The 26,801-nt window shown below is 35.5% G+C and overlaps 2 protein-coding genes across 3 annotated transcripts; both read left to right on the top strand.

The window, feature by feature from the left end:
• The first annotated feature begins 1,824 nt into the window (after positions 1 to 1,824).
• LOC138334823 (aldo-keto reductase family 1 member B1-like) lies at positions 1,825 to 11,814 on the top strand. Of its 2 annotated transcripts, none has more exons than XM_069283582.1 (5): positions 1,825 to 3,159; positions 3,598 to 3,765; positions 6,051 to 6,128; positions 6,843 to 6,962; positions 7,241 to 9,155. In XM_069283582.1, exons 1-5 carry the CDS (start codon positions 3,088 to 3,090, stop codon positions 7,349 to 7,351), a joined length of 549 nt encoding a protein of 182 aa, XP_069139683.1. In that variant the 5' UTR covers positions 1,825 to 3,087; the 3' UTR covers positions 7,352 to 9,155. The 2 variants fall into 2 exon arrangements, with proteins under 2 accessions (XP_069139683.1, XP_069139684.1); XM_069283583.1 differs by lacking the exon at positions 7,241 to 9,155 and adding an exon at positions 10,570 to 11,814 and having other exon boundaries at positions 1,827 to 3,159.
• A 3,380-nt stretch (positions 11,815 to 15,194) lies between these two features.
• LOC138334821 (aldo-keto reductase family 1 member B7-like) lies at positions 15,195 to 26,666 on the top strand. Its single transcript, XM_069283580.1, has 10 exons — positions 15,195 to 15,724; positions 19,241 to 19,411; positions 19,740 to 19,856; positions 20,302 to 20,379; positions 20,874 to 20,996; positions 21,479 to 21,585; positions 23,893 to 23,974; positions 24,140 to 24,223; positions 25,134 to 25,216; positions 25,389 to 26,666. The coding sequence occupies exons 1-10, from the start codon at positions 15,638 to 15,640 to the stop codon at positions 25,459 to 25,461; spliced, it is 1,005 nt and encodes a 334-aa protein (XP_069139681.1). The 5' UTR covers positions 15,195 to 15,637; the 3' UTR covers positions 25,462 to 26,666.
• The last annotated feature ends 135 nt before the right edge of the window (positions 26,667 to 26,801 follow it).

Genomic DNA, 26,801 nt, shown 5'->3' on the forward strand with positions numbered 1-26,801 from the left:
GTAACATATTGCCAAAAAATACTAAAAATATTTTAAAATTACTTCTTGTGAAGATCTAAAAGGCCTAGAGGCCTAATATTTGGCCTGTAGCATGTATCAAGTTTGTTAACATTATTAACTTTTACCTATATTCTGGGTCAAATTGTGCAATGGCAACATAATAATTTCCTCGTTTTACCGCACAGGGACCTGGCACGATTTTTTTTAACTAACAGCATAAATATATATATATTGTAATTTTAATATATATATATATGTATACTGTTGGTTAAAATTTTCGTGCCAGGTCCCTGTGTTTTACCGCGTTGATTATCTCGTTTTAATTAGTTTTTTTTTTACAGTAACTGTTTTAGATACCTGTGTAGTGTGTGTGTTGTGTGTTAGGGTCATTGTTCTCTCGGGAATCGCTATTGTACATGTTCGAGAATTAGCAAGAATATTTAAAAGGACTGAATGACTGATTCACCATGGTATCAGGCTCTACCGCAAACAACTTTGAGTTCTCATCAATATTTAAAACATGGCTATGATGTCATCTTTTGTTGTCCCTAGTACTTTATTTAGACTATTGTTCAAGTACTTGTTCTGTCTGTAGATTAGTACACCTTTCACTGTACATTAGTTTACCTGTAGCTGTAGATTAGTTTCAACTAACCTACAGTTCCAGGTAAACTAATGTACAATGAAAGGTAGAGAGTGACATTACATGCAGCATTGCAAAATTGGACAGATAAATAACAAATAAATGTAATCAAATTCAACATAAATGTAATAGAAAACTTCAATAATATATATTTTCTGTTTTATATTTTGATTCGTAGACATCGGCATAAATCCAATCACATCAACCACAACGCATAAAATTACTCCTTGTGTTGAAAATCAAGACTCTTTAGTATTTCGACAGCACAGGCATTCCTACAATGATGTTTTAATTTTAGATAGATATGTGTACTTTCTTTCTTTGAAAATTGAATGAATGCTTTCGGTATATTTCCCAATAATTCCACTGTTAGTTCCTTCATTTCTTGAATACATACACGTAACACATAAATCCACGTTTCCCAAATTGAATAATTTCGATATAATTCCTCATCCAAGAATCCCACAAAGCCTACTGAACAAATTTGAAATTTTAAACTTTTTTTTCATCACTTTGCCGTTTTCACTGAATTTCAATGTAGTTTCCTTTAGAATCCACTAAATCTTGATATTATGTTTTAGGACCAATCATATTCTTCATTTCATAACGTAGAGCTGTATATTCAAAATTAATACGTTTCCATGGTAATCCTCCATATCTTGTGAATTTCCGACAAGTTATATCCAAATGAATTGCCTGCCTCTGACATAAAGACCAGTTAAATTAACATGTCACAAAATAAACTCTCTTATTGGAAATTTGATAATCATTTTAGATAGTTTGACTTCGTAAAGATCTGATCTGCAATGTCTGCCATGTTGCCTCTTGTACTGCTCCACTCAGAATGAAGAGAACTAAAACTCACAAAAAATTATCTGGTTATAGCATTGGTATGGAATTTCATGAAAGATTCATGCAATGCATGCACGACAGAGTAGACATATTACAACAGTTAAAGTGCTAGCATGTTCATTGTCAAAGATGGTTGAAGGCCTTACCTGTAGCTGTAGATTAGTTACACAATGGCCATAGTTAGCATTGTACATCAGAGTGCCATGTTTTAAGTAAGAGAAACACCTCAAACTGTAGATTTGTCAAGATAATGAACAATGCTCGGCCCTTCGGGCCTCGCATTGTCCATTATCTTGACTAAATTACAGTTTGAGGTGTTTCTCCTATGCGTATTATGCAAAATGTAATCGAAATGTTTCAAACAATATGTTTGAAATCAAGCAAATTAAATGCACACATAATTTCTCTCCATGAAGTCTGAGGAACTACTTCTTAACAGTGCCACAATCTTTTCAAATGCCATCACTTAGAAGCTAAGTGATTTTTCAGATTCCTTAATAACTTGAATGAAATAATTGTTAAGATAATACTTATCAGAAAGGCAATATTTGTCCTTGAACACTTTTTACAATGACCCCTTTCAGGAACACTTTTGACCATGGCCCCTTTCAGTCGATTTTGTTTTCAACTTTATTTTTTATTTAAAAAAAGCAAACAGTCGTTTTATTTGTTTTTGTGTCTTTGTGTAGATATTTATGTAAAATTTAGCATAAAATGGTCGGCCGCTTAATTTACGAATTTACAATTAAATCGAAATCATAACCATAATTAGAAAATGAATGTCACACAACTAGATTTTTGCAACATATGATGTCCACGGAGAACACTTATTGTTCCGAAACATCTGGTTCCGATTACCTGCTATAAGTTTCACTGATTCATGTTTAAACATGTTTTAGAGCATATACATTGTAACAGATTTGATGATGGTTAATGATTCCCAGTTAAATTCAAAATCCAGAATGTTTACCACTCTCAATTATTCAGGAAATATATCTGATGTTATGATTAAACGCAGTAAACTTCAGAATCATTACTGTTCTGGCAATTCAAAGCTTTTAAATTTAACTACGACAGTCTGTTGGAAATAGTATACCTTAATTATGTAGTCAGTATTTAAATTGACCCAACAGTGCTTTTATCTGAGGGAACTGTTTTGATTGACCTACAATGTAGGTCACAGCGTCTGTTTGGGAGAAATAAAGTAAGTGGTATGGGGAAGGCGCACCCTATCGATGATTACACCTATCCCATCAAAGACTACAAAATTATTATTAATCAAATAAAGCTGATTATCCAAGTTTGTATGCATGCCTGACATTACATACCTGAACTGTTCATCAATGCCCATACTATTACACATATGATAATTCATTGATAGATCGTATGACATCATCGTTAAGTTTCAAATTGATGGTATTGTAAGATTTCTATCGTGTTCGTATATCATCTCGATCAGAATCACTATCGATCTGTTACCCCGCTAAGACTCGTTTGTGTCGTGTAGTACGTACAGTAATCCATACAAGCACTTAGCGGGACGACATCTTGTCCATCTATCTAAATACTACTATACCTACTGCCAAGTCACCATGTCGGCTGTCCCGGAGCAAACCTTTGCCAGCGGCTACAAAATACCGTGTGTGGGGCTCGGAACCTGGAAGGTTGGTGGTACGATAACAAATTCATATATGAGACAAATTTTAATTATTTCAGCGTATTTGGTTATTCAGCTTCCCTACGAACTTTTATTGGCAATAATATAAAGTTCAGTGGTTTACAAGTCGCAATCCTTCATTACCTAATTTTCATTTTTCCCCTTAAAATTCAATGTTGAGAGAATATATTATATAAGCAGAAAATTTATCGTTTGTCTTTTTATTTTTATATAAACCTTATATCCTTACTTGAATATTATGTAATGATTGTATTACATACATGCAGTAATAAAGCCTGTGGCTAAGTCCGAATATACATTGATATTTTGTTTATTTAAGTATAGAAAAAAGCTATGCATAGTCAATTGACGAACTTCTATTTTGACGTCTTTGAAAACGCATACATTACTTTAACACTGTGTGGTATGTAACATTGCATTCCAGGCAAAGCCCGAGGAGGTTGGAGCAGCAGTGAAATCCACAGTAAGGCTTGGATACCACCATCTTGATTGTGCACTAGTGTATGGGAATGAAAAGGAGATTGGAAAGGCAATCAAGGAATGTATCGATGAAGGACTTGTCAAACGTGAGGACCTTTTTATCACAACGAAGGTATATATATATGTAATGAAAGACATGTCAAACTTGAGGACATTTTTATCACAACAAAGCGATGTAATTAATTGTTATATGTTCTTCATTCTAAACTGACTTCTTGAATGTTAGGTACTCTTTTTCATACTTCTATTAAGAAAAAATAGCGTGAACATCGACGTTATCATGACGTCATAATAGAGACGATAACGTTGCGTATTGATTTAGAAAAAAATATTCCTTTGGAAAATCAATTGAGTAGTATGTTTAAACGCATTTTTTGTCATCATGTTGTCTGAAAAAATATTTTTTTAACTTCATGGGGTTATGAAATAAATTTTGTTTGCAAACTTGTGTGAGAATCCGCAACGCGGATTTACACAGTTTGCAAAATATTTTTTTTCCATGATATAGATTTGCATGAGATAGATATGAATCACAATAAAACGGAATCCTGCTGGTGTGTTTCTTTACTATTCCAGGTATGGAACACCTACCACAGAGTCGTTATATAACATAGGTCCCGATTATATCGATCTGTATCTCATACACTGGCCATTACCTCTGAGGTTAAGTAATCGTTATCTAGTATTTATTGTGATCATATATACTTGAGGATAAGTTAACACTTATCCTCAAGTACAGCCTTATTTGTATAAGGGATTGTCTTTACTCCTTTTAATACAGTTATATAACAAACAGGTCTTTATGAGAAGTAAAGAATATTGCTTATATTTCCCTCATTTAATTTAGTAACAAATGACATAATTTACTTCAAGAACATGGAGATTTTGTTGTGGTTTTCCTTTATACAAACAGAACAGAACACATCCATGGTCTTTAATGGGTTATATGTACGACTAATGCTTATCAGTTGTGCAGCGAGACTAGATCTAGACTGAGTCAAACATCGGCGACCAGGTAGTTCAATCGATAAAGCATCCAGCTAGTGTTCGAAGCTCCCAGGTTCGAGCCCCGGTCGGGTCGCTACATTTTCTCCTCTCTTGTTACAACTCTACTGATAGGAATAAATTATAATTTATAGATAATAGCATGACAATGTATCAATCTGTTTGCACATGTTAAAGTTATATGTACCGTATTTTTCATACTCTCGAATCCAGTAGAGCTTTTACTACGTTATGTATTTTGTTCACCACCAAAAGTTACCAACATTGTTAAAATAACAATATTTTGAATACATAGATTTTTAATTTTACAAGTACACATAAGAGCTGAAAATGATTATTGGCAGTACTGCCAAATATCATTCCATTTACAATGTACATCTACAGTCCATGAAGTCAAGTTGTGGTCTACAATTTCATTTCATATTATTACAGTGTTATTAGTAATTGTAAAGTCATAGTTTTCATCTTAACATACATTAGGCATAAAAACCCAGAATTTTACAGTGCGTAATATCCGTGTTGAAACTTATGTTTATGAGGTATCATACACGATTTTCTGTCTATATGAATGATTTTCACAGCGTAATTCAATTACATGTATACATTATCGTTTTTGATAGATTACTGAAAGAAAATATGACATGTCAAAATTTATGCCCAGTTAAGCACATAACTTTAACAATTATGTGTTGTAACATCTGTGGACTATTGATTTGAATAATGTTAAACGGCGATCGTCAAGAAATAGAGATACATAGCAGATTTAATATACTGATTGTGGAATTTTAAACTACTATTTCCTGGAAACGATTGCGAAATAAGCGATTATGTGTATATTTAAGCTCCGACATTCTTCTGATGGTATATAACGGAATAATATGGTTTTCAAACATTTATTCCAAACAATTGCAAGGCAGGAAAAAAGAGACTTTCAGTTGAAGCGTTTAACTGCCACATTGTATAAATACCTCACTACGTAATAGCGACCTACTTGTTTCAATTTTGGACAATTTTCTCAAATGAGTTTTACAAAGCCAAACTTTGTAAGAAACAGTTTTGGAAGGAATGCTGATTTTTGGGAACTTATCATTGAAAATAATTCAATTGCTGAGCCTTCGACTTTTGGTCTCTAGTTTAACCATCAGTAACAATGAATGTCATAAATGTACAGTTAGTAATAAGTTTCCTGTGAATCACAGAGAGATGGCAGATTAGGCCAAATATACATGTTCTCTTTAGCATGTTGTTATGTAACTCATTCGGATTGGTTAATATGCGGAAGACATATTAATAAAAATTCTAATTTAGAGCATTCGTATATATTATCCAGGGGTGTATGTGTTGTAAACCTAGAGTGTTTACAGACAATGTAGGTCTCGAGCTTTCTTTTAGGAAAACGCTGGACTGTTTCCTATGACTGAAGATGGGCTAACCGATGTTATAGACATCGACTACACTGAAACATGGACGGTGAGTAACTAGGGATGATGCTCGTGGATTAAGTAAGAATGACACACAAACTTGTTTTAACTTACTAGTATTGTAATGTTTGGCAATCGATAATTCATGATGAGCGGGAAGAGGTGTTTTCCTCCTTTTTAAGTGGCCTTGATATCAACAGAAAGTTATTACATGCAGAAAAATATCATTCTGCGCATTTTTATTGCTGATAAATCAGACTATACCTACTGTTCCCGAGGTAGTAACAATGAATTTTTTTGAAAAGCTTTGTGGTCGACATTGAGATCGAAGTGTATATTTGGATATAAAGACACAATTAGTTAGTGCGTTCGGGCCCGTTATCTCTTTTCACCCTAATAACGGCTTGACCCATATAGTTGAATTAAATCGCTTACATCACAATAACACCTTAATATATTGCATAAGCCATTTCTGGAGTTTTAGGACAACTCCATACTTTTGTTGATTATTTATCTGGTTGAATCTATTTTAATTTCTCTTCATTTTTTCCGGTAGGGCCTGTCAGTATTTTATAAACATTTATAAAGAGGAAAATACTAAATGTTTAAGAAATGATATCAGAATCGAATCACACGATTTTGCATTTTACAGAGTTATCTCAGTACCGGTGGGTATCTATCGTTATGTCTATGTTAGCACAAACTACTTCTTTTTTCCCGGGGGAACATGCTCACTATATAACATATTTCATTTTTGTGACAGACTATGCAGGACCTGGTCAACCAGGGACTATGTAGGTCTATTGGGGTATCAAACTTCAACTCCAAACAAATACAAAGACTGATAGATCTGGGTCTGAAACATCCCATCTCCTGTAACCAGGTATGTGCGAATGAATGAACTTAGTTCAGCATTGGTGTATACATATCGAGGTTATTAAATCTATGAAACCAGACAAGACAACATTACATTTGCGTACGCTGACCAGATAAGGACGGCTGTTCTTACAATAACCAGGTATGTATAGTCGAGTTACCTCCAATTATAATCTTGTTTGAAAATCTTAAATCTGTTCAGTCTGTACTGAGACCACCTTTAACTTCTTCGTGTATTGATCCTACCTATATATTGTTTTGTTTATTTGTGTATTTTATTTCTAGGTCGAAATATCACCCTACTTTTCCAACGAAAAACTACTTCAATTCTGTAAATCTAAAGACATCGGTGTTGTTGCGCATTCCCCTCTGGGGTCTGCTGATCGGCAATGGTAAACGAGTTTTTATCAAGAATGATTTTCCTATCATTTGCGTATGAGATTAATAAAATCTTACATGGGGACAAACCCATGTTTGATTCTTTTTCTCCCATACTTATTTGAAAAAAATATGAAAAACCCGTTGCTTTCCAGCATTTTCAACGCGTCATGATCAAAGGAAAGTCGTCATGCGTCAAAACTGATGACATCATCGACAATGCACGCCGCGGCTTTGCTGCATGTATTGATGACATCACGTTATTGTCTAGCGCGTGTGAGCTGTCTTACACCCCCCTGTGTAAGATAGAGTTATCTTTTCCCTAGCAACCACGGGATATCCTTGTGATGTATGGGAGGAAATAGTTATACACATTGTGAATTCAGTAGTCAACATTACATTTATGTACAAGTCAAGTGGCCATTGCCAAATATCGTTTGTTACTGCCTGTCAAACCTTACACCTTTTGGCGTAACTACAACTAATTAGATTTTTGTGATTTGGCTAAATTATGCATGTGATCGGTAAGGGGACTTAGCTCTAATTGAAAATTGGCCTAGATATTTGTTGTATAATAATTTCCCCATGTGTATAAAATACTATAAATTATGTCATTATATTCATTTATTTTTAGCTCACCTGGCCCGAAGGGCCGGTGAGCTTATGTCATGGCGCGGCGTCCGTCGTCCGTCGTCCGTCGTCCGTCCGTCCGTCCGTCCGTCCGTCGTCCGTCTGTCCGTCAACATTTCCTTTAAATCGTTACTAGTCATAGAGTTCTGCATGGATTGTAACCAAATTTGGCCACAAGCATCCTTGGGGGAGGGGGAACAGAACTTGTATAAATTTTGGCTCTGGTCCCCCAGGGGCAGGAGGGGCGGGGCCCAATAGGGGAAATAGAGGTAAATCCTATAAATCGCTACTTGTCTTAGAGTTCTGCATGGATTGTAACCAAATTTGGCCACAAACATCCTTGGGGGAGGGGGAACAGAACTTGTATAAATTTTGGCTCTGATCCCCCAGGGGCAGGAGGGGCGGGGCCCAATAGGGGAAATAGAGGTAAATCCTTTAAATTGCTACTAGTCATAGAGTTCTGAATGGAAGGTAACCAAATTTGGCCACAAACATCCTTGGGGGAGGGGGAACAGAACTTGTATAAATTTTGGCTCTGATCCCCCAGGGGCAGGAGGGGCGAGGCCCAATAGGGGAAATAGAGGTAAATCCTTTAAATCGCTACTAGTCATAGAGTTCAACATGAATTGTAACCAAATTTGGCTACAAACATCCTTGGAGGAAGGGGAACACAACTTGTATAAATTTTGGCTCTGACCCCCCGGGGGCAGGAGGGGTGGGGCCCAATAGGGGAAATAGAGGTAAATCCTTTAAATCGCTACTAGTCATAGAGTTCTACATGGATTGTAACCAAATTTGGCCAGAAACATCCTTGGGGGAAGGGGAACAGAACTTGTATAAAATTTGGCTCTGGCCCCTCGGGGGTTGGAGGGGTGGGGCCAAAAAGGGGAAATAGAGGTAAATCCTTTAAATCGCTACTAGTCATAGAGTTCTGCATGGAATGTAACCAAATTTGGCCAGAAATATTCTTGGGAGAATAAGAACTGAGTTTGTATAAATTATGACTCTGGTCCCGGGGGGCAGGAGGGGCGGGGCCCTATAGGGGAATTATAGGTAAATCCTATAAATCGGTACTTGTCCTAGAGTTCTACATGGATTGTAACCAAATTTGGCCATAAACATCCTTGGGGGTAGGAGAACAGAACTTGTATAAATTTTGGCTCTGACCCTCCGGGGGCAGGAGAGGGGGGGGGGGGGGGCGCCCAATAGGGGAAATAGAGGTAAATCCTTTAAATCGCTACTAGTCATAGAGTTCAACATGAATTGTAACCAAATTTGGCTACAAACATCCTTGGAGGAAGGGGAACACAACTTGTATAAATTTTGGCTCTGACCCCCCGGGGGCAGGAGGGGTGGGGCCCAATAGGGGAAATAGAGGTAAATCCTTTAAATCGCTACTAGTCATAGAGTTCTACATGGATTGTAACCAAATTTGGCCAGAAACATCCTTGGGGGAAGGGGAACAGAACTTGTATAAAATTTGGCTCTGGCCCCTCGGGGGTTGGAGGGGTGGGGCCAAAAAGGGGAAATAGAGGTAAATCCTTTAAATCGCTACTAGTCATAGAGTTCTGCATGGAATGTAACCAAATTTGGCCAGAAATATTCTTGGGAGAATAAGAACTGAGTTTGTATAAATTATGACTCTGGTCCCGGGGGGCAGGAGGGGCGGGGCCCTATAGGGGAATTATAGGTAAATCCTATAAATCGGTACTTGTCCTAGAGTTCTACATGGATTGTAACCAAATTTGGCCATAAACATCCTTGGGGGTAAGAGAACAGAAGTTGTATAAATTTTGGCTCTGACCCTCCGGGGGCAGGAGAGAGGGGGGGGGGCGCCCAATAGGGGAAATAGAGGTAAATCCTTTAAATCGCTACTAGTCATAGAGTTCTGCATGGAATGTAACCAAATTTGGCCAGAAACATCCTTGGGGGAAGGGGGACAGAACTTGTATAAATTTTGGCTTTGGCCCCCCGGGGCAGAACGGGTGGGGCCCAATAGGGGAAATAGAGGTAAATCCTATAAATCGCTACTTGTCCTAGCGTTTTGCTTGGATTTTGACCAAATTTGGCCATAAACATCCTTTGGGGAAGGGGAACAGAACTTGTATAAATTTTGGCTCTGACCCCCTGGGGGCAGGAGGGGTGGGGCCCAATAGGGGATTTAGAGGTTAATATTAAAATTCCTTCAGGAAAGAAACAATGAAGCTGTATTCAAAACATTATTTGGCATTACAAACCAGGTGAGCGATACAGGCCCTCTGGGCCTCTTGTTCACTAAGGGCTAAACCAGACGACCCCGTGCTTCTAGAAGAGCCAGCAATATTATATTGACAATAACAACTCGACATAAGAAATCAGCGGGACAGGTCTGGATCAATACGATAACTAATACAGACATCACTCAACACATAAATTATAATTGTTTCTTATGACAAGTCAGTGCCTCTCATTTATATTTTGCATCATCCCCAAATTTCTGAACATTCATTCTGAAGATTAATTTGATATTGAAATATTATAAAACAGAAACAGTCAGCTTAGTTGATGAGTCACTTTATAAACCATTTGTTTTAAAGTTGTTCTAATGGCCGTTGTTACCATTCCAGGTTATACTTCGATGGGGTGTACAGTGAGGATATATTGTCATACCAAAGAGCGTTTCCGAAGCGAGACAAAAACAAAACTTCGAAGTATGGGTACCATAAAACAAAAGGAAACCCCCGAAACAAATAAAAATTGTTTTATAGTAGTTATCCAAATATACTAAATTAATTGGTATGAGTAGTTGTGAAATCTGATACTAGTCCTTCGACCTGCTGGTTTCGTTTCACTTTTATGATATGAAAGGTAGCACTAAACAGCACAATGTTTATAACTTAACTTAAGAAATAACATATCTGTGCTATATTCTGTGCTTTCGTTTACTTTTAGTACAATTAAAAAAAATTAAGATAATGATAGCAAAAAATCTTACTCAGCATGCTATTTTATGTTTCTTATGTGCTTTTTTTTCCTTCTGATAGAAATGTAATGTATAATTATGTAATGTCAAGTGTATGTTGATGTCCCATGTATTTGTAAATGTGTTATATGCAAAAAATGGAAATATAAAATTAAAAAAAAAAATAGAAAAATATATTGCCTAAATTAATATCTTTATAAAAGACTTTAAAACTTTGATAAAGAACATGTTCAATAATCTGAAGTCGTTTTTACAAAAGCTAATAATTATAGACCATTGTTGAAGTTAAGCTGGTGGTTTATTATATGACTGGTGTTTTTGCTGTATTTGATTGGCCGATACTCAGAAGTATTCATCAACTGCGATATCAACCCCGAAATCGGCGGCGAAAAGCACGCGAGTTTACTGGACTCAGTCCAGATACCTCTCGCGAGTCCAGTAACCTGTGTCAAATATAGATCGAGGAAATCTCCCTTTAGAGGTGACGTCATAATCACTTTTGACGTGGAGTCTTATCCAAATATAGCGTAACGGGAGTTTCCTTATTCAATAACGTAGGATTAATCTATTGTGACGTCATTATACATAGTCGGCAACATATATGGCGGAAGGCAGCAAGTTTACTGCGATCAACGGTGATCAACTGCAAACTTCAATTTATGAAAAACGTTCAAGAATGTCAGACGGGAAGTTGATGCAGCGATAAAATATTCCGGTTTTACTAGTCTTATACATTTGCATTCAAGCATTTGGACATTTACCATATACTACATGTAACAAATAAACTACTTTTATAAAAGAAACACAGTATTTGCAAATATCATCCTGTTTGTTGTAGTAAAGTCTTTTTGAAGAACCGGGTTAATATCCTGTAAAAGTCATATAATAAAATAGTTATCGACCTATTTTCAGGTGGATACGGTGAGTTATCAACCCTCGAAAATGATATAAACCTCGGCCTCCGGCCTCGGGATATATTAATTACTCGGGTTGATAACTCACCGTATCCACCTGATAATTGTAAAATATCGCTCTGGCAGAATAATACCGATTTAATAAATGGTCAAATAAGATATGAAGTTGATAGCATTATTTAGTATGCATGTTCACTAAAAGAGTGATATTACCCTGAAGAACGCGGCGTTTTGGCAATGGCACGTCACAATAACAACACACTTTTAATTAATGTGTTTCAGAGCCTATCACAACCCCTGCTATCCCTTCCATGGAGAGTTTTAGGATATCACGCTCACCAGTGACTCATCCATTGATTGTCTATATGTACACAGGCCTGCAGAATAAAATACAATGCGACAATGTTGATCCATTTAGCTTTTATAATCAGAAAATTATATTGTTCTATTATAAAATGTGCCAATGAATTATTTCATGGAAGCAATACATGTCGATTGGAATATTCATCAGACGAATAATGAAAACATTTAATATCATATTAGCTATTCAGAGTAAACAATCAAAAGAGAATGGTTTGCATATTGGAAAATGTATTGTTTTTTTATCAAACAAAGCAATACCATATACATGTACAGATATATTAAATTAAGATGTTCTTTCCTGCTTTTATGATATTGCATATGATGCACCACTTTCATTACTGCTTATGATTACCAATAATACATGGTTATGAAATAGAGGTGATCATTTCGATTTCCTTTGTCTGAATCGCATATTTAGAATATCGTTTCCATATTCAAATACCCATTGTATAAAAACTTAATTGATATCAACCGTAAGACGATTATCAAGCCGGAGTACTCGGAAACATACCACCGCCCTGCAGTCAGGACCTACATTGTAGTAACTGCCCAATATGCGTTTGGAACTCACGACCCATATTATAGGTGGAGGGTTTGAAGCAATACGTCTGGAAATATTAACGATTCGGCAATGATGACCCCTCGTCATCAAGGTGTATTTTCCGTAACCCGTGTTACATCTATATTTATAATATCTCAGTTGGAAATATTATATACATTATCAGAATACGAACATTTCGTTAGTGTAAAGGTAAAAGAAAAACAATTTTTAATGCGTTACATTTTTATTCATACATTCTTCATACAATAAAGTCGGAAAGGAACTTTGAGAAAACGTCTCTGTGACAAACTCGTACACCTCCAAAACTGTATCCTCATCGTTTGATACCACCACAAAGAGAGGCTTTGTTTTATGGAATATCACAGTATACGGCTTGGTGATACGTTTCAGAGCTTCAACCAATATTCGCGACCGTTTACCATCACGTGATATCTGGTATACACCCCAGATGTTTTTTTTCTCTATCATTCAGATATCCGACATAGACATTCCCATCCTGGTCCACAGCTGTTCCAGCAACAGATGTCTCTGTATCGTGCCTAAACATCTCTTTCCCTTCAAGCCTCTTGCAAACTATACTTTGCCCATCACTGAAAAAGTACGTCTGGTTTGCGTCGTCCGTGCACGACATCAGACCAATTGCCATTAATGTCAAATGTATCTATTTTTTACCCCCTAACGATATTCGACTAATACAGTTATCCCCTCCTACTATCATAACATTGTCGAAAGCTGCTACAGACCAAACTGGATGGGAGACAGATAACTTGTTTTCCTTAACAAGTTCGCTTCCCATTCGCATTGAATACTGAACAATTTCTTGTTGATTCATACACACAAGGATATCCGCGATTTTAATGCCTAACGCGACACCAGTTGGTTTTCCCGTAACAAGGAGAGTGTCGGCAACCTTAAATCTCCCATCAAACATGACTTTCATTAGAATAGTCAGCAATCAGTAGCCGTCCATCTTGTAAAAATGTTCCGCCAGCGAGATCTACTTCACCAAGACCAATGTTGTTTCTCGTGACAACCTTTACTAGCCTGATGTTCGCCTTCATAGTCCATCGAGTAGATAGGACTCAAATAATGCACGAGTTTATCTAGATGTCTATCCATCTGGGTAATGATATCTGACGTTTTCCTAGAGGGAATCTTCGCCGCCTCGACCTCACCTACGCAGCAGTGACGAGCGTCGTAAGAATGGTTCCCGGGTTGAATTTGAGGTTGGTGTCCACGTCATTTGCCAGTTCTGATTTCAGTTGTTGGTAATGACTGACAAGTTGGGATTTCATCTTTTGGGACGCGACAAACACTTGGCGGCGTGTCCCTGTGTTAGTGATTGACGTCATGACCTTACTGCAGTTCTTTACTTCCTTTTGGAATGATTGGATTCGTTTTTGCTGGCGTTGTAATTTCTGTTTTTCTGTCTCGTATCTTTGTTTAACGTCAGATATAAGAGTGTCACGTACGGAGTCCAACCTTTCTTTGGCCTGATCGATTTCATCTATTATCGCCGTTGTGATGACCTTCACCTCCTCATCTAATCATGTCCTCGCACATCCTTCCTCGCACATCCTAATACCAAGAAAAGTACTGGTTTAACTTTCTTTATCACAATTCCGGATCTACCATGAAAGTAAAGCCCCAGTTAAATTATTCCCAGATGAAAAATGAAATCTAGATATTTTATTTGTTTTATTTACCCTGAGATTTTATTGACATAATCGTAAAGTGATAAAGTATGTTTGACCTACATAATGTAAATTAAAAATTGAATCCGAGCTACAATTTATTGTATTCCTAGTATTCCTTCCTGTCTGAAGGGAGATAACTCTAGTATATATTAAACACACTTAACCATTATACTTCTAATAAAGAAGGAGATCACTTTGGAAATTTCAAAAATTAAATATCTCTCCGTATCGTTATATTACTAACGTATACCTTTTATTTTTTAATTGTATATCTATTGATATATATACCATGGATCTTATGAATGTGAAGACTTCGCAAAGGCTATTCACGAAAACATTATCAAAATATCTACGAAAATTAGCATTTATTTTAAAATAGCAATGCTTTATCCTCTGAGCTCCCAGCATTGCTCTTATTTTAAATATTCTCACAGGTCACTGCTCGTAGATAATCTTTAAATATTTAGATATACTTATGTATCTCTAATTATTACAGTATAGATATGAAATTATGTTTTTTGGAAATCAATTATGCACCTTATATACGATCCAGGCAGCGTTTAAGCATGTTTTGTTATGATATTCAGTTAGCCTCATCGTAGCCTCATTCAGATATACCAGGGTTTCTTCCCTCCATTTCACCCCGTGAGTACAAACTCTGGTATATTTATTTTGTTTGTTTTATTATAGCTTTCACATCATATTACTGGCAATCAGGGTAATTTAAGGACGGTCCTACATATGGGCTGCATTGTGTGAATGCCTGTATGGTTAAGGAGAAGGCGGTATTTTCTTGTTATATCTCCTTATAATAGTGGAACCCTGTTTATATTATAGCGTTATCTCACTGAAGTATGCCGCCGAAGACACCGAACAAGCATTACTTACCCAGTCACATTACACTGACAACAGACAAACCAGTAGTCCCACTCACTTTATGTTTTATGTGCCAGAGATTAATCAACCTTTAAACTTTAAACTCATAGCAAACAATTAATAGCACTGAGATAAAGCCCAGTAACAATAAACAATAAAGATTTTAAGTCATGGACAAATGAACGCTTTGCTTATTCAGTCTTCGTTACGACTAATTGATACACGTAACATGAAATAATTCACGCATTAAACACCTAACAGACCCCATGCGTACTGAGAACTAATGAGAAGGTAGTCAACATGGCTGCCGCCAAATACAGATCTCCTCGGATGCGGTTTCTGAATGGTCATGACTTCTGCCATTATGTTGGTTTAGGAACGGTGCAGGTAAGTTTCTTTTTCATCTGCTTTAGTGTATCGTATAACTACAAACATAGTAATTCAGTAACCTATTGATACTTTTAAACAACAAGGAACGATAAAGTATGCCCGTCTTTATGTTTTTGCTTGATTAGAACACTACTTAAATTTATCTTAAATATGGAAAATTATCATTTAGATTTAAATACTTTTAATTACATTTTAATGCAAGATATTTTATATACACAAAAATGAATGTTTGTGTATAACATTCATATTTATACACATACATTTTAATCATATGATTATTGAATTCTTCACTCTGAGCAAGTCGTTAAGGATTGTGGTTATACAGATTTAGAGTTTCAAATATATTTACCTTAACTGCTCAACATTGCTGCGATTATATGAAACGAATATCTCCTACAACCATTTACGGAAAACAGATAAATTACAATAATTATTACATTCATAAACAGATCTAAGCCAAACGATTCCTTTATTACATGGAGAGGTAAATTGTTGACTATAAGAGAAGAAAAATGTTCAAATAGAGTAAAGAATATCTCTTAATCACTTGTCTTGTCATTTATTAAAAAGCTAAAGCGGGTTTTCTATTTAAAAAGACCTATATAAAATTTCACGAAAAACAAAATAATAATAGATGTAGATAATAATCTACCAAGTCTGTATGTGTTGTCAGAACTATGTCGGTAGCTATAACTATTTCCTACTTCAATGAACCCTACTCACCCGAAACGGTTATTTAAATGCATAAAGACTGCCGCCTTTTGTGAAATGATTTGTCACCTTGATCTTAAATAACCGACATGTCGTGTTGAAATTACATTGTGTATGTAGCATGTTTTAACGTTCAGTGATACAACATCAGGGTACAGAGTAATACATAAGGACATCAAATATTAAACATCCTTTGTAATAAGATTATTTGAAATTTAAACTTTCGTTCCAAAACTCACAAGAAAATAGATATATACGATTGCCATTTAAAGAATAGTTACCAAGAGATACATGTCTATCTTTTGAAACTATGAAGACACCAGCACGACATGCTTTACCATGTTAAATACAAATCACCATAGTAGCAGTAAGCAACGTTAACATATGTGATCCCACAGTTACGCCCCGCTCGATTCTTCCTCTCTCATTTCAAATTCCTTACTGCAGACAAAGCTGTAAATACTAGTTTCCCCGTACTATTCAAAACCCACGACTGCTTGAAATTACGTCTTTTATCTCTCAATCATTTGTTCCTTATCTTAAGTGATAATACCAAATTCACTAAAGTACTAATCTAAGTTTTATTGATATAATATGTTAGTACACTGTGTATCAGGGTAACTCAATGGTGCTTAGCTAACCATACGGAAATGTAGTTATCTCGAACAATACCTTCTGATATAGGACCATACAGCAAGCACTGAACTATCGTGTTGGCTATCAATACCCTTGAGTTTTATTATCCTAACCGTCAAATCTCTGATATATATAGAAGATCTGTGTATGCTATGGGACGTTTTCTCATCGTTTTAATCTATGAATCTAAAACAAATGGCATGATCTTCTATAGATATATTAACAATCTAGTTTGGTAACTCACAGATTGTCCACGGTAAGGCTCTGACGATATACCATTATTACGGGTATATCTACATAATGCACTACACTACATTAGGTATTGAAGTGATGACACCGAGGCTGGCGTTGGAATACCTAGTATAGATATGTATACTCTACTATTCCTTTACTTCGTAGGACGTATAAAAAGTATCTACAAGTGACAACTTTTTTTTTTTTTAGGTGGAAATTTTTTTTTTATTGACCAGACTATTCTATCATAGAAACTGCCAGGGTTGGGGCCCTGGGGTCAGCCTCCTTACAAACAAATGTCCCCACACACGAGGGCTCTCAATCATCACACACACATTCATTCCCACCTAAACACCTAAACAACTCTCAACCCTTTCATTCTCAAGTACATAACTTACATATTCAACATCAACAAAACATTTATCCTGACTCTCACTCCATCTGTTTCACGCTATCATTCTTTCATACATGTATGTTTACACAAACCAAAAAACATAAAGAGTTGATAAACAAAAAATAGGAATAAGTATGAAATAACTGAATGTACAAGTGACAACTTAACAAAAGGCGATTATTACCTAAAATCCATCTTAAAACAAAATACGACACAGTGGGACCAAGGATTTACAAGGAACTTATAAATCATTGAGTGGGGCAATTATGTGTTTTACGGTGCATGAGCTCAGTTCTTTATTACTTTGAAGCATTTGGTTCATCAGTGGTACAAGAATACCAGCATGAGAATTGCACCAAAAATCATTGATTAAACACAAAAGTGTAGCCTAAAATTTTTACAGATGCGTGTAATCTGATGAAGTTTGCATTAAAATGTAATTACTGTATGTACGATTGGGAATCAACACTCTTTCACAATCCCCAAAGTTTGTGCTAGATAGAATAAATAAACAATGACAAGTGTTTTGTTTAACAATTAAAGAATTGTTAGAATGCTTCTATTGGAGATTTACCACTCAGATTGCATTTATATCTCCAATAAATGCAATCTAACAATCATTTACTTGTTATATTTACATTTTGCTTTCTAGTTCAAAGTAAAACATAATTTAAATGCGAGTGAGCATTTGAATTTACCGCTTCAGCCATTTAACCTCAACAGCCAAGTTCAATGTTATAAAAAATAGTCCCTACAAAAAAATTAAAAAAAAAAACAACAAAATTTCTATGTTTATCAATAGCTTTTAAGTTTGCTTTCAAATACTTACAAGAAATTTAAAAGATTTATTTTTAAGTTTCATAACCAAACTGGTTCATTCAACCACAATGTCAATTTTCCCGCGCGGACTTACATGGTTGTCAGTAAACAACACTCGCATCCATTAATGTTGATATTACTACACCAAGTCTATGCTGCATTTATTGGATCATATTGCAGATTACGATTTTCATTATAGCAATGGGAGTCGCTGTGGCAAAAGTAAATATTTTCAGATATCCTTTAGAGACCGAGCATCTAACTGCATATGATGAGTTTGTTGTTATTTAGGTCTATACCCTTTGTTAGATTTAACGCAAGTTATACCCTTTGTTAGATTTAACGCACTCGATAGGGATCGATATCATTGCATTAGTCGAACTGGTCGCAGTAACCCTAAAATCAAAGTTAATTCTATATTTCTATATACACTGTACATGATTACTAAAAATAAAACAATTGAAAAAACAAAATGACCAATTTCAACAGTAATATGTTAAACTACTTAATATTAAAAGATTATTGCAATAATGCTAAGCTATCCATATAACAACGTTAAGGTCATACCAAGTTTTTATATCACAGCTAAGCTGCTGCAATATTGTAAAGTATATCTAAAGACTGTTTGGCTCATTTAGTTCACAAAAATATTGTGGAAGTTAACAATTCGGCAGACAATAACAATATATGTCTTTTCCTATCTTGGTTGCACCTTGTAGAACCCAGATGAAATTGGACCTGCACTCAGAGAAGCTATCGATATAGGCTATCGTCACATTGACTGTGCAGCTCTACACAAAAATGAAAAGGAAATCGGCGACGTTTTGAGAGAGAAGACAACCATCGGCACGGGGACAATAGATCGAGATGATTTCTTTATCACATCAAAAGTATGTTTGTATATATGTAACAGACATGCATTGTTTTAACATATTTATATAGCTAAACAAGCATCTGTCATACAAGGTATGTAATATTCAGATATACAATCATGCATGCATTGTAAATATTACTCACTTCCGCATCAAACATATTACATCTGAATCAGCTATGCACTATATGATTATATCTACACATTACATTAAAGAAATATTTTTCAGTAGCGAAAACAATATACCTATATGTCAATGCGAAGATATAACAATAAACCAAGTGGTTAAATAACAAACGTGTGCATATACACTGTACAACTCTTGATTTTATTTGTTTATTTTTAAGATTTGGGGAACAAACTTACATCCAGATAAAACGAAGGAATCTTTAGACAATACATTAGCTGATCTTGGCCTGGAGTACCTTGACCTCCTACTTATACAGGTGCCGTTTGGACTTAAGGTAAATCATTTGCGTACCAGATTTGGAAGTGAAGTTCTCAGTACGCTGAAGCTAGATTTTCAGACCATTCAGAAATTAGATACAAAGATAATCTTTTCTCTCGAAAAACATATTTCTTTGCTTGTAATTTCTTCTCGCGCAACTTCCCTAAATTTCGTGGCAAAATATAGGTTATAGTTTTGATTCAGGCATGAAGTGAATAGAAACGAATTTAATTGCTCCGCCTTTCCATCTTTTCCATCCCACTTGTGGGTAGATATCCATTGTGACGTCATGAATTTGTCAGCGAAACTCGCTTCAATTTCTCCGAAAAGTATTACGTCAAATTTGCAAACACGTGACGTCACAATCAATGTAAACCTATTTACTTTTCAAACACAGAATGTCATGTAAGTACTTGGAGATAGAAAGCTAACTAATAGCTAGGATCAACTTATTTTTCTAGGAATCAGATGAGCATTTCCCAAAAGAAGAGGATGGGACATTTTGTTTATCAGATGTAGATTACGTAGACACTTGGAAGGTAAAGATATCATTTATCCCAAATATTGCATAACATAAACCTGTATGATCGGTATACCAAGTTTTCATCTAAGATCGTCTAAAATCTTGATTTATAAATAACTTGTATACACTACTCAGTCATCAAAACATTATATATGTAATTGTATCAGAATCTCTTGTATATGATGTTAGTGTTTTCTGTATATGTTAATAATTCAATTTTGATTGAAACGAACATTTTCACTGGCTTAGAAATATGTTATTACGTATTAACGTAAACATGACGTCGGGGTTTGTAACGCCATCTATCTGTGATTCACAGAAACAACGGCAGAATGACGTCATAGAAAACGTTCAGAATGATATTTGTAATTTTAATAAGGATTAATATGAAACAGATTTTTATGATATGGAGCTTAAAACGCAATATGCAGAATGTACCCTCATCATATCGTCATAGCATATAATAATATATTCAAGTAAATCTTGAAATGTTCATGATGTTTTTTACAGAAATTAGAGTCGTTTGTTGACGAGGGATCCGTAAGGTATATTGGTGTGTCAAACTTTAACTGTGAACAGCTACAGAGATTACTGGATACACCTGGACTGCGGTACCGACCTGTGTGTAATCAGGTACGTTCTGATTGGATGGATGGGTAGGCCGATGAAAAATTTCGTAATAAAATCAACGTCGATTTTCCATTATTTCAATTATGCAAGTTCATAAAAGAGGCACATTACACAAATGTGTTGATGTATAGTAATAATCAATATAAGTAAGAAGTATTGTACTAAATATATGCACACAACTAACGAAAACGTATGCAATTAAAAAATAAAACACTATACATATGTATAAGAAAGATTGTATAGATTGTTTTACAAATGTGAAGCTACCAATAAGAATACAATTTATAAATAAATACGATTTATTAGTATGCTATAAAAAACCTTTACGTTGAAGGCTTCGCACCGTTTCATTCCGCAAGTCAGTATCCATGTGCAATCTATTATGATTTTGTGACACATACTCCTATAGTGTTATTATGACTTTACAGTGTATTCTAAGCCTCAAATGAAATAGAATATTTTTTTTTTATTTTTATGACGTTTAGGTCGAGGTGTCTCCCTATTATGTCAATGAGAAGTTAATCCAATACTGTCAAAGAAGGGATACACCTGTGGTGGCGTACGCCCCTCTCGGAGCGCCGGCTAGACCCTGGTAAGTATCGCATTATATATCTATTTGATAGAGTACTTAGCTATTTTATACTTTATATATCAATTTTGGACCTTTGTTGATTGTATAATTATATGACTGGTGCTTTTGCTGTATTTTGACTGGCCAAACGTTTCTCAGAAGTATTCATCAACTGCGATATCAACCCCGAAATCGGCGGCAAAAAGCACGCGAGGTTACTGGACTCAGTCCAGATACCTCTGGCGAGTCTAGTAACGGGAGTTTCCTTCATTCAATGAGGAAAATGATATAACCCTCGGCCTCTGACCTCGGGAAATATCACTTACTCGGGTTGATAACCCGTATCCACCTGAAAATAGGTCGATAATTGTATAATAATCGCCCTAGTAGAATAAACAATGGCCGAGGGTGTAATACAAGGACATAATCCTTGGTTAATATAACACCATATGTACCGAGACAAAGGTCCTTAATTTTTATATTACGTTTCTTAACAAATGTCAAAAACAATATCTCATGTGAATATTTATCACAAGAAGAACAATCCTGAAGAAAGCGCCGTTTGGACAATGAAGTTCGCAAAGGAATATTGACTCGGCGTTTCTGAAAATGGAAAAACCGATGCCATATTATGTATATTGAACGTCACGTGACAATGCAGTAGCCAATACAAATAGTGGGAAATCAGAGCATATATGACTTTATTTGCATTACTGTCTAGATTTTGCGAATTTCCATAAAATAATGGAGTTATCAATAATGAGCCTGTAACATCTATCGATTCTGGACCTGAAGTTTGAATTTTTAGACTCGTTTTGCATTAGAAATATGCACATGTTTGTTCATTTGTATCCTGTTCAATATTTTCGCAAATAATTATCTTAATCCACTGGTCATAATCAATCAAACATCTAACGATACATAACAGACCTAGATTTTATACACAAGTACGATGAAAAAATTGTCTCCAAAAATGAGTAATAAATATATGGAAGTTATATAAACGGTGCGTTATTTTATTGTGTTATAATATACGACTTGAGACTATATTTTATTACATTCGATGCTTTTTAACAGTCCTAAATTCTTATTTGTTAAATGCTTTATCGGTCGTTAAAAATATAAATATAGGACATTGCCGTTTGTGATATCTCAGACAGACAGATACACTGCCGCAATTATTCAAATATATGCGTCACTCACGGATTTTGTGTTTACGTAATGTAAGTACAGTGTAACACCTAACTCAATGTACTCTCCTCATAAAACACTACATTCTCGTCATAACCGGTTTTTTTTCTAGAGTTCAGAGTTGTGTTTTATCTCGAGAACATAAAAATCCAATCGAGTTAATCCTTAAACAAATTGTTTTTTCAAAGTCAATTATGCCGTCAAAGTAATATTGCTAAGTGAATTGCGACCCGACTTGTCGCATTATCTTGAATATCTTCAGTATGCATAATGAGAAAATATTCCGTATAATTTGCAGTTAGAATAGGACCAACGCAAATCTCAGCAATCGTTCTTTGACAGGATCATTTACTTTGAAAACAATAATTTGCTCTTAATACATCTACTGTTGCTCATACTGAAAAACACTATATCTTTGTCTGTAAACATCACACAACCAAAACTATAGATGTCAATGATATATCATGTAAATATAACCCGTAATTGCAGGGTACAAAAGTGGGGCCCTGTACTTCTAGAGGTGACAATGATATATTATGTATATATAACCCGTAATTGCAGGGTACAAAAGTGGGGCCCTGTACTTCTAGAGGTGACAATGATATATTATGTATATATAACCCGTAATTGCAGGGTACAAAAGTGGGGCCCTGTACTTCTAGAGGTGACAATGATGTATAATGTATATATAACCCGTAATTGCAGGGTACAAAAGGGGGACCCTGTATACCTAGAGGTGACAATGATATATTATGTAAATATAACCCGTAATTGCAGGGTACAAAAAGGGGACCCTGTATACCTAGAGGTGACAATGATATATTATGTAAATATAACCCGTAATTGCAGGGTACAAAAGGGGGACCCTGTACTTCTAGAGGTGACAATGATATATTATGTATATATAACCCGTAATTGCAGGGTACAAAAGGGGGACCCTGTACTTCTAGAGGTGACAATGACATATTATGTATATATAACCCTTAATTGCAGGGTACAAAAGGGGGACCCTGTACTTCTAGAGGTGACAATGATATATTATGTATATATAACCCTTAATTGCAGGGTACAAAAGGGGGACCCTGTACTTCTAGAGGTGACAATGATATATTATGTATATATAACTCGTAATTGCAGGGTACAAAAGGGGGACCCTGTACTTCTAGAGGAGGACATTGTGAAACAGATAGGCAAAATGCATCAGCGGACGCCAGCGCAGGTATTTATACTCGTTTTTACAATCTGATTGACTGTAATTTACATCCCCTTCTTATCTGTCTACAAAACGACGGAATAACATAATGAAACGCGGCGTTGATATAATGCATTGTATAGCTGCATAGATATTAAAATACAACTGTAACATCTGTATTCTTTTACACAGGTTGTGCTACGCTGGGGAGTGCAGAGAGGTTACGCTGTCATACCGAAAAGTTCAAACCCCAAGAGATTGGCTGACAATCTACACGTTAGTAATGAGATAAATATAATACACGTACCATCATCCTCGATATTGCAGGGGACCTTATCACTTACGATAACCCATACCACTGGACTATCTCAAAGTAAAACAGGGGAACAAATCGCTCTACATCAAAACCACACATTCGAACACAGTGTATCGTTATACGGCTCTTTTGATGTACATCAAATGACTACATTTTGTATATTACCTGTTCTGTTGCCTCCAGTTTTACTATGAGATAGTCCAGGGGTGTAGAGATTGTACGTGATCGGAATTCCTGGAGAATCGAGGTTGACGTACCATATATATTCAACATTCGTCTATTCTTAAAACAATCACCAATTTATTTATGTTCTCAAATATATGCAATAAACTACTAGATGTAATATGTCTTAAAGCTAACGAACGATGAAAGTTGTATGCAATTGGAAATGAAAAAAATGAAGTAGCAGGATTTTCGAATTATTTAGGAGGCATTATCTTATTGTGTCTAAGGCGAAGAAAGCCATTTAATATCTCTGTATACCTCGACACCTCCCATTGGCTTATGTTGTTAGTCTAAAAGATTGTTGTCGGGTTTTAAATTCGTTGCTTTTAGGTTCACACCATTGATTATCTATTGCATTACTGCTACTGAAACCATTTACAGTGTAACAGGTTTTAATTGTAAATAGTGATATGATCGCCTTCTAGCTTTAGCTCAGACGGCAGAGCGGCGGACCAGTAATTCCGTGGTCGCGGGTTCGAGCACGGCTGGCGGCACCCTTCTCTGTTACAATAGTATAACACAGTTACGCCCTGTTATAATGAACCTCTGGAGACCAAAGAAATCTTAACATTATTAGTTTTGTTGTTAGCATGTTCGTTATAAACGTGTTTTACTGTGTATAACTTTATGCAGTGATTATTTCAGATATTTGACTTTTCCCTTACTGCAAAAAATATGGAGGACATAGCTGCACTGAATAAAAGCCAGAAAGCCTATGGATTTGAGGGGTAATTTATTTTTCACAAATGTGGTTTTTCCAGCCACTTTTACTGGATATGGATTTTAACGATTTCTGTATATTGATAAAGAACAAATTGCCGAGTTTCATTGGTGTAACAAATACCAAATCATATAAATCGACGTATTGATTTTGTTTTACAACAATTTTTTTTATTCCAGCGCGAGAAAAAGCAAAAACTACCCGTTCAATGAACCAACACATATTGAAGAAGGTGGAGCAGCAATCATGTAGAGGCTATTGATATTCTATTCAACATATACTTTTTTCAAAGAGCTATTTGTGACAGATGTTTGACCTATTCGAATCCTCGTTCGTTGCCTTACAGACCTAGTAATAAGTACCTACAGGATTTTTTTTATTTATATTTATTTTATTTTCAGAGACATTTCATAGCAATACATGTACTATATAACAATTAAACTTTTACAATAGAGATAGCGTCATACACATCTATCCACACATTCACAAGTAAGTGGTTTTAAATAGAAAGTATTGCCCTATTTTTGACAACAGAAAAAGGGCAGAGAAGGATTATAGAAGAAGAGGTGCGGGGAAAAGAAGAAAATGGTAGAAAATTTTCCACAGGACAAATTGTTTCCACATTTTGATTTGGCATGGTACTATTTCGTTAGCTTAAACAACATTATATGCAAAACAAAGTACTTTTCATCAGATATAATCTCTGACGTGTCGAACACTGCTTGTATTTGTAAACTTTAAATATAATAATATGATACATGTAGAAGTGGTGTTGTAATACCACATGTTTCATAGCAAGCCCCTTTCCACAGCCCTATTCGAAAAGGATAACTAACTGAAAGAGTGTATAGGACAAAGTGTATAGGACTAAGCTTGCATGCCTAGTAACACAAGTCAAATGTTGGTTAAAGCGGCTTAGTATACCGTATATTTCGCAATTAGGAGCTTTGTTTATGGCATATGACTTCAATAACGTTCCTTGTTTTTATATTCATTTCAAGGTATATATTATCATGTATTGCAACTTCATTGCGCGTTTGACGCAGGTTAAGCATAAATATTTTACTTCTTGAAAGTCGCTCTGTCTTCCATAAAAAACCCACTGTTGGTAACACACGGTATTCTGCACTTAGCTACTGCATCTATCGGTGATACATGAAGCGTAGCGTAGTATGAACTGCGGACCTCCGACGATGGCAAAAACACATAAAAAGTACTAGAGAAAATACAATATTCTCGTTAACATTCTTCACCAATTCTATGTCCATCCTGATTCAGCCTTAGCCTACACATTTTATTCTTTCATTTACTACTACATGTATTAGTGTCACTAATGTGTCTTCTGGTGAGGGTTCAACATGTCATTGTTAAGTTGTAAAAAAATTTATTGCAATCTTGTTGTTTGATTTGTGCTTTAGTTTTTGAACTCGAAACATAAAATAAAAAGTCAAATTGTACCTCGTTTATACATTCATTAGATCAATGAGCTCGTAATAGGTGTGTACATATCATGTATGTATATTGTGCTTTTACTGTAAAATTAAATAACCTTTTCGTTCGGCTTATTACTGCTACAGTAGGAAATTACACAA

This window comes from Argopecten irradians, chromosome 11 (assembly GCF_041381155.1).
Source record: "Argopecten irradians isolate NY chromosome 11, Ai_NY, whole genome shotgun sequence".
Lineage (NCBI taxonomy): Eukaryota > Metazoa > Mollusca > Bivalvia > Pectinida > Pectinidae > Argopecten > Argopecten irradians.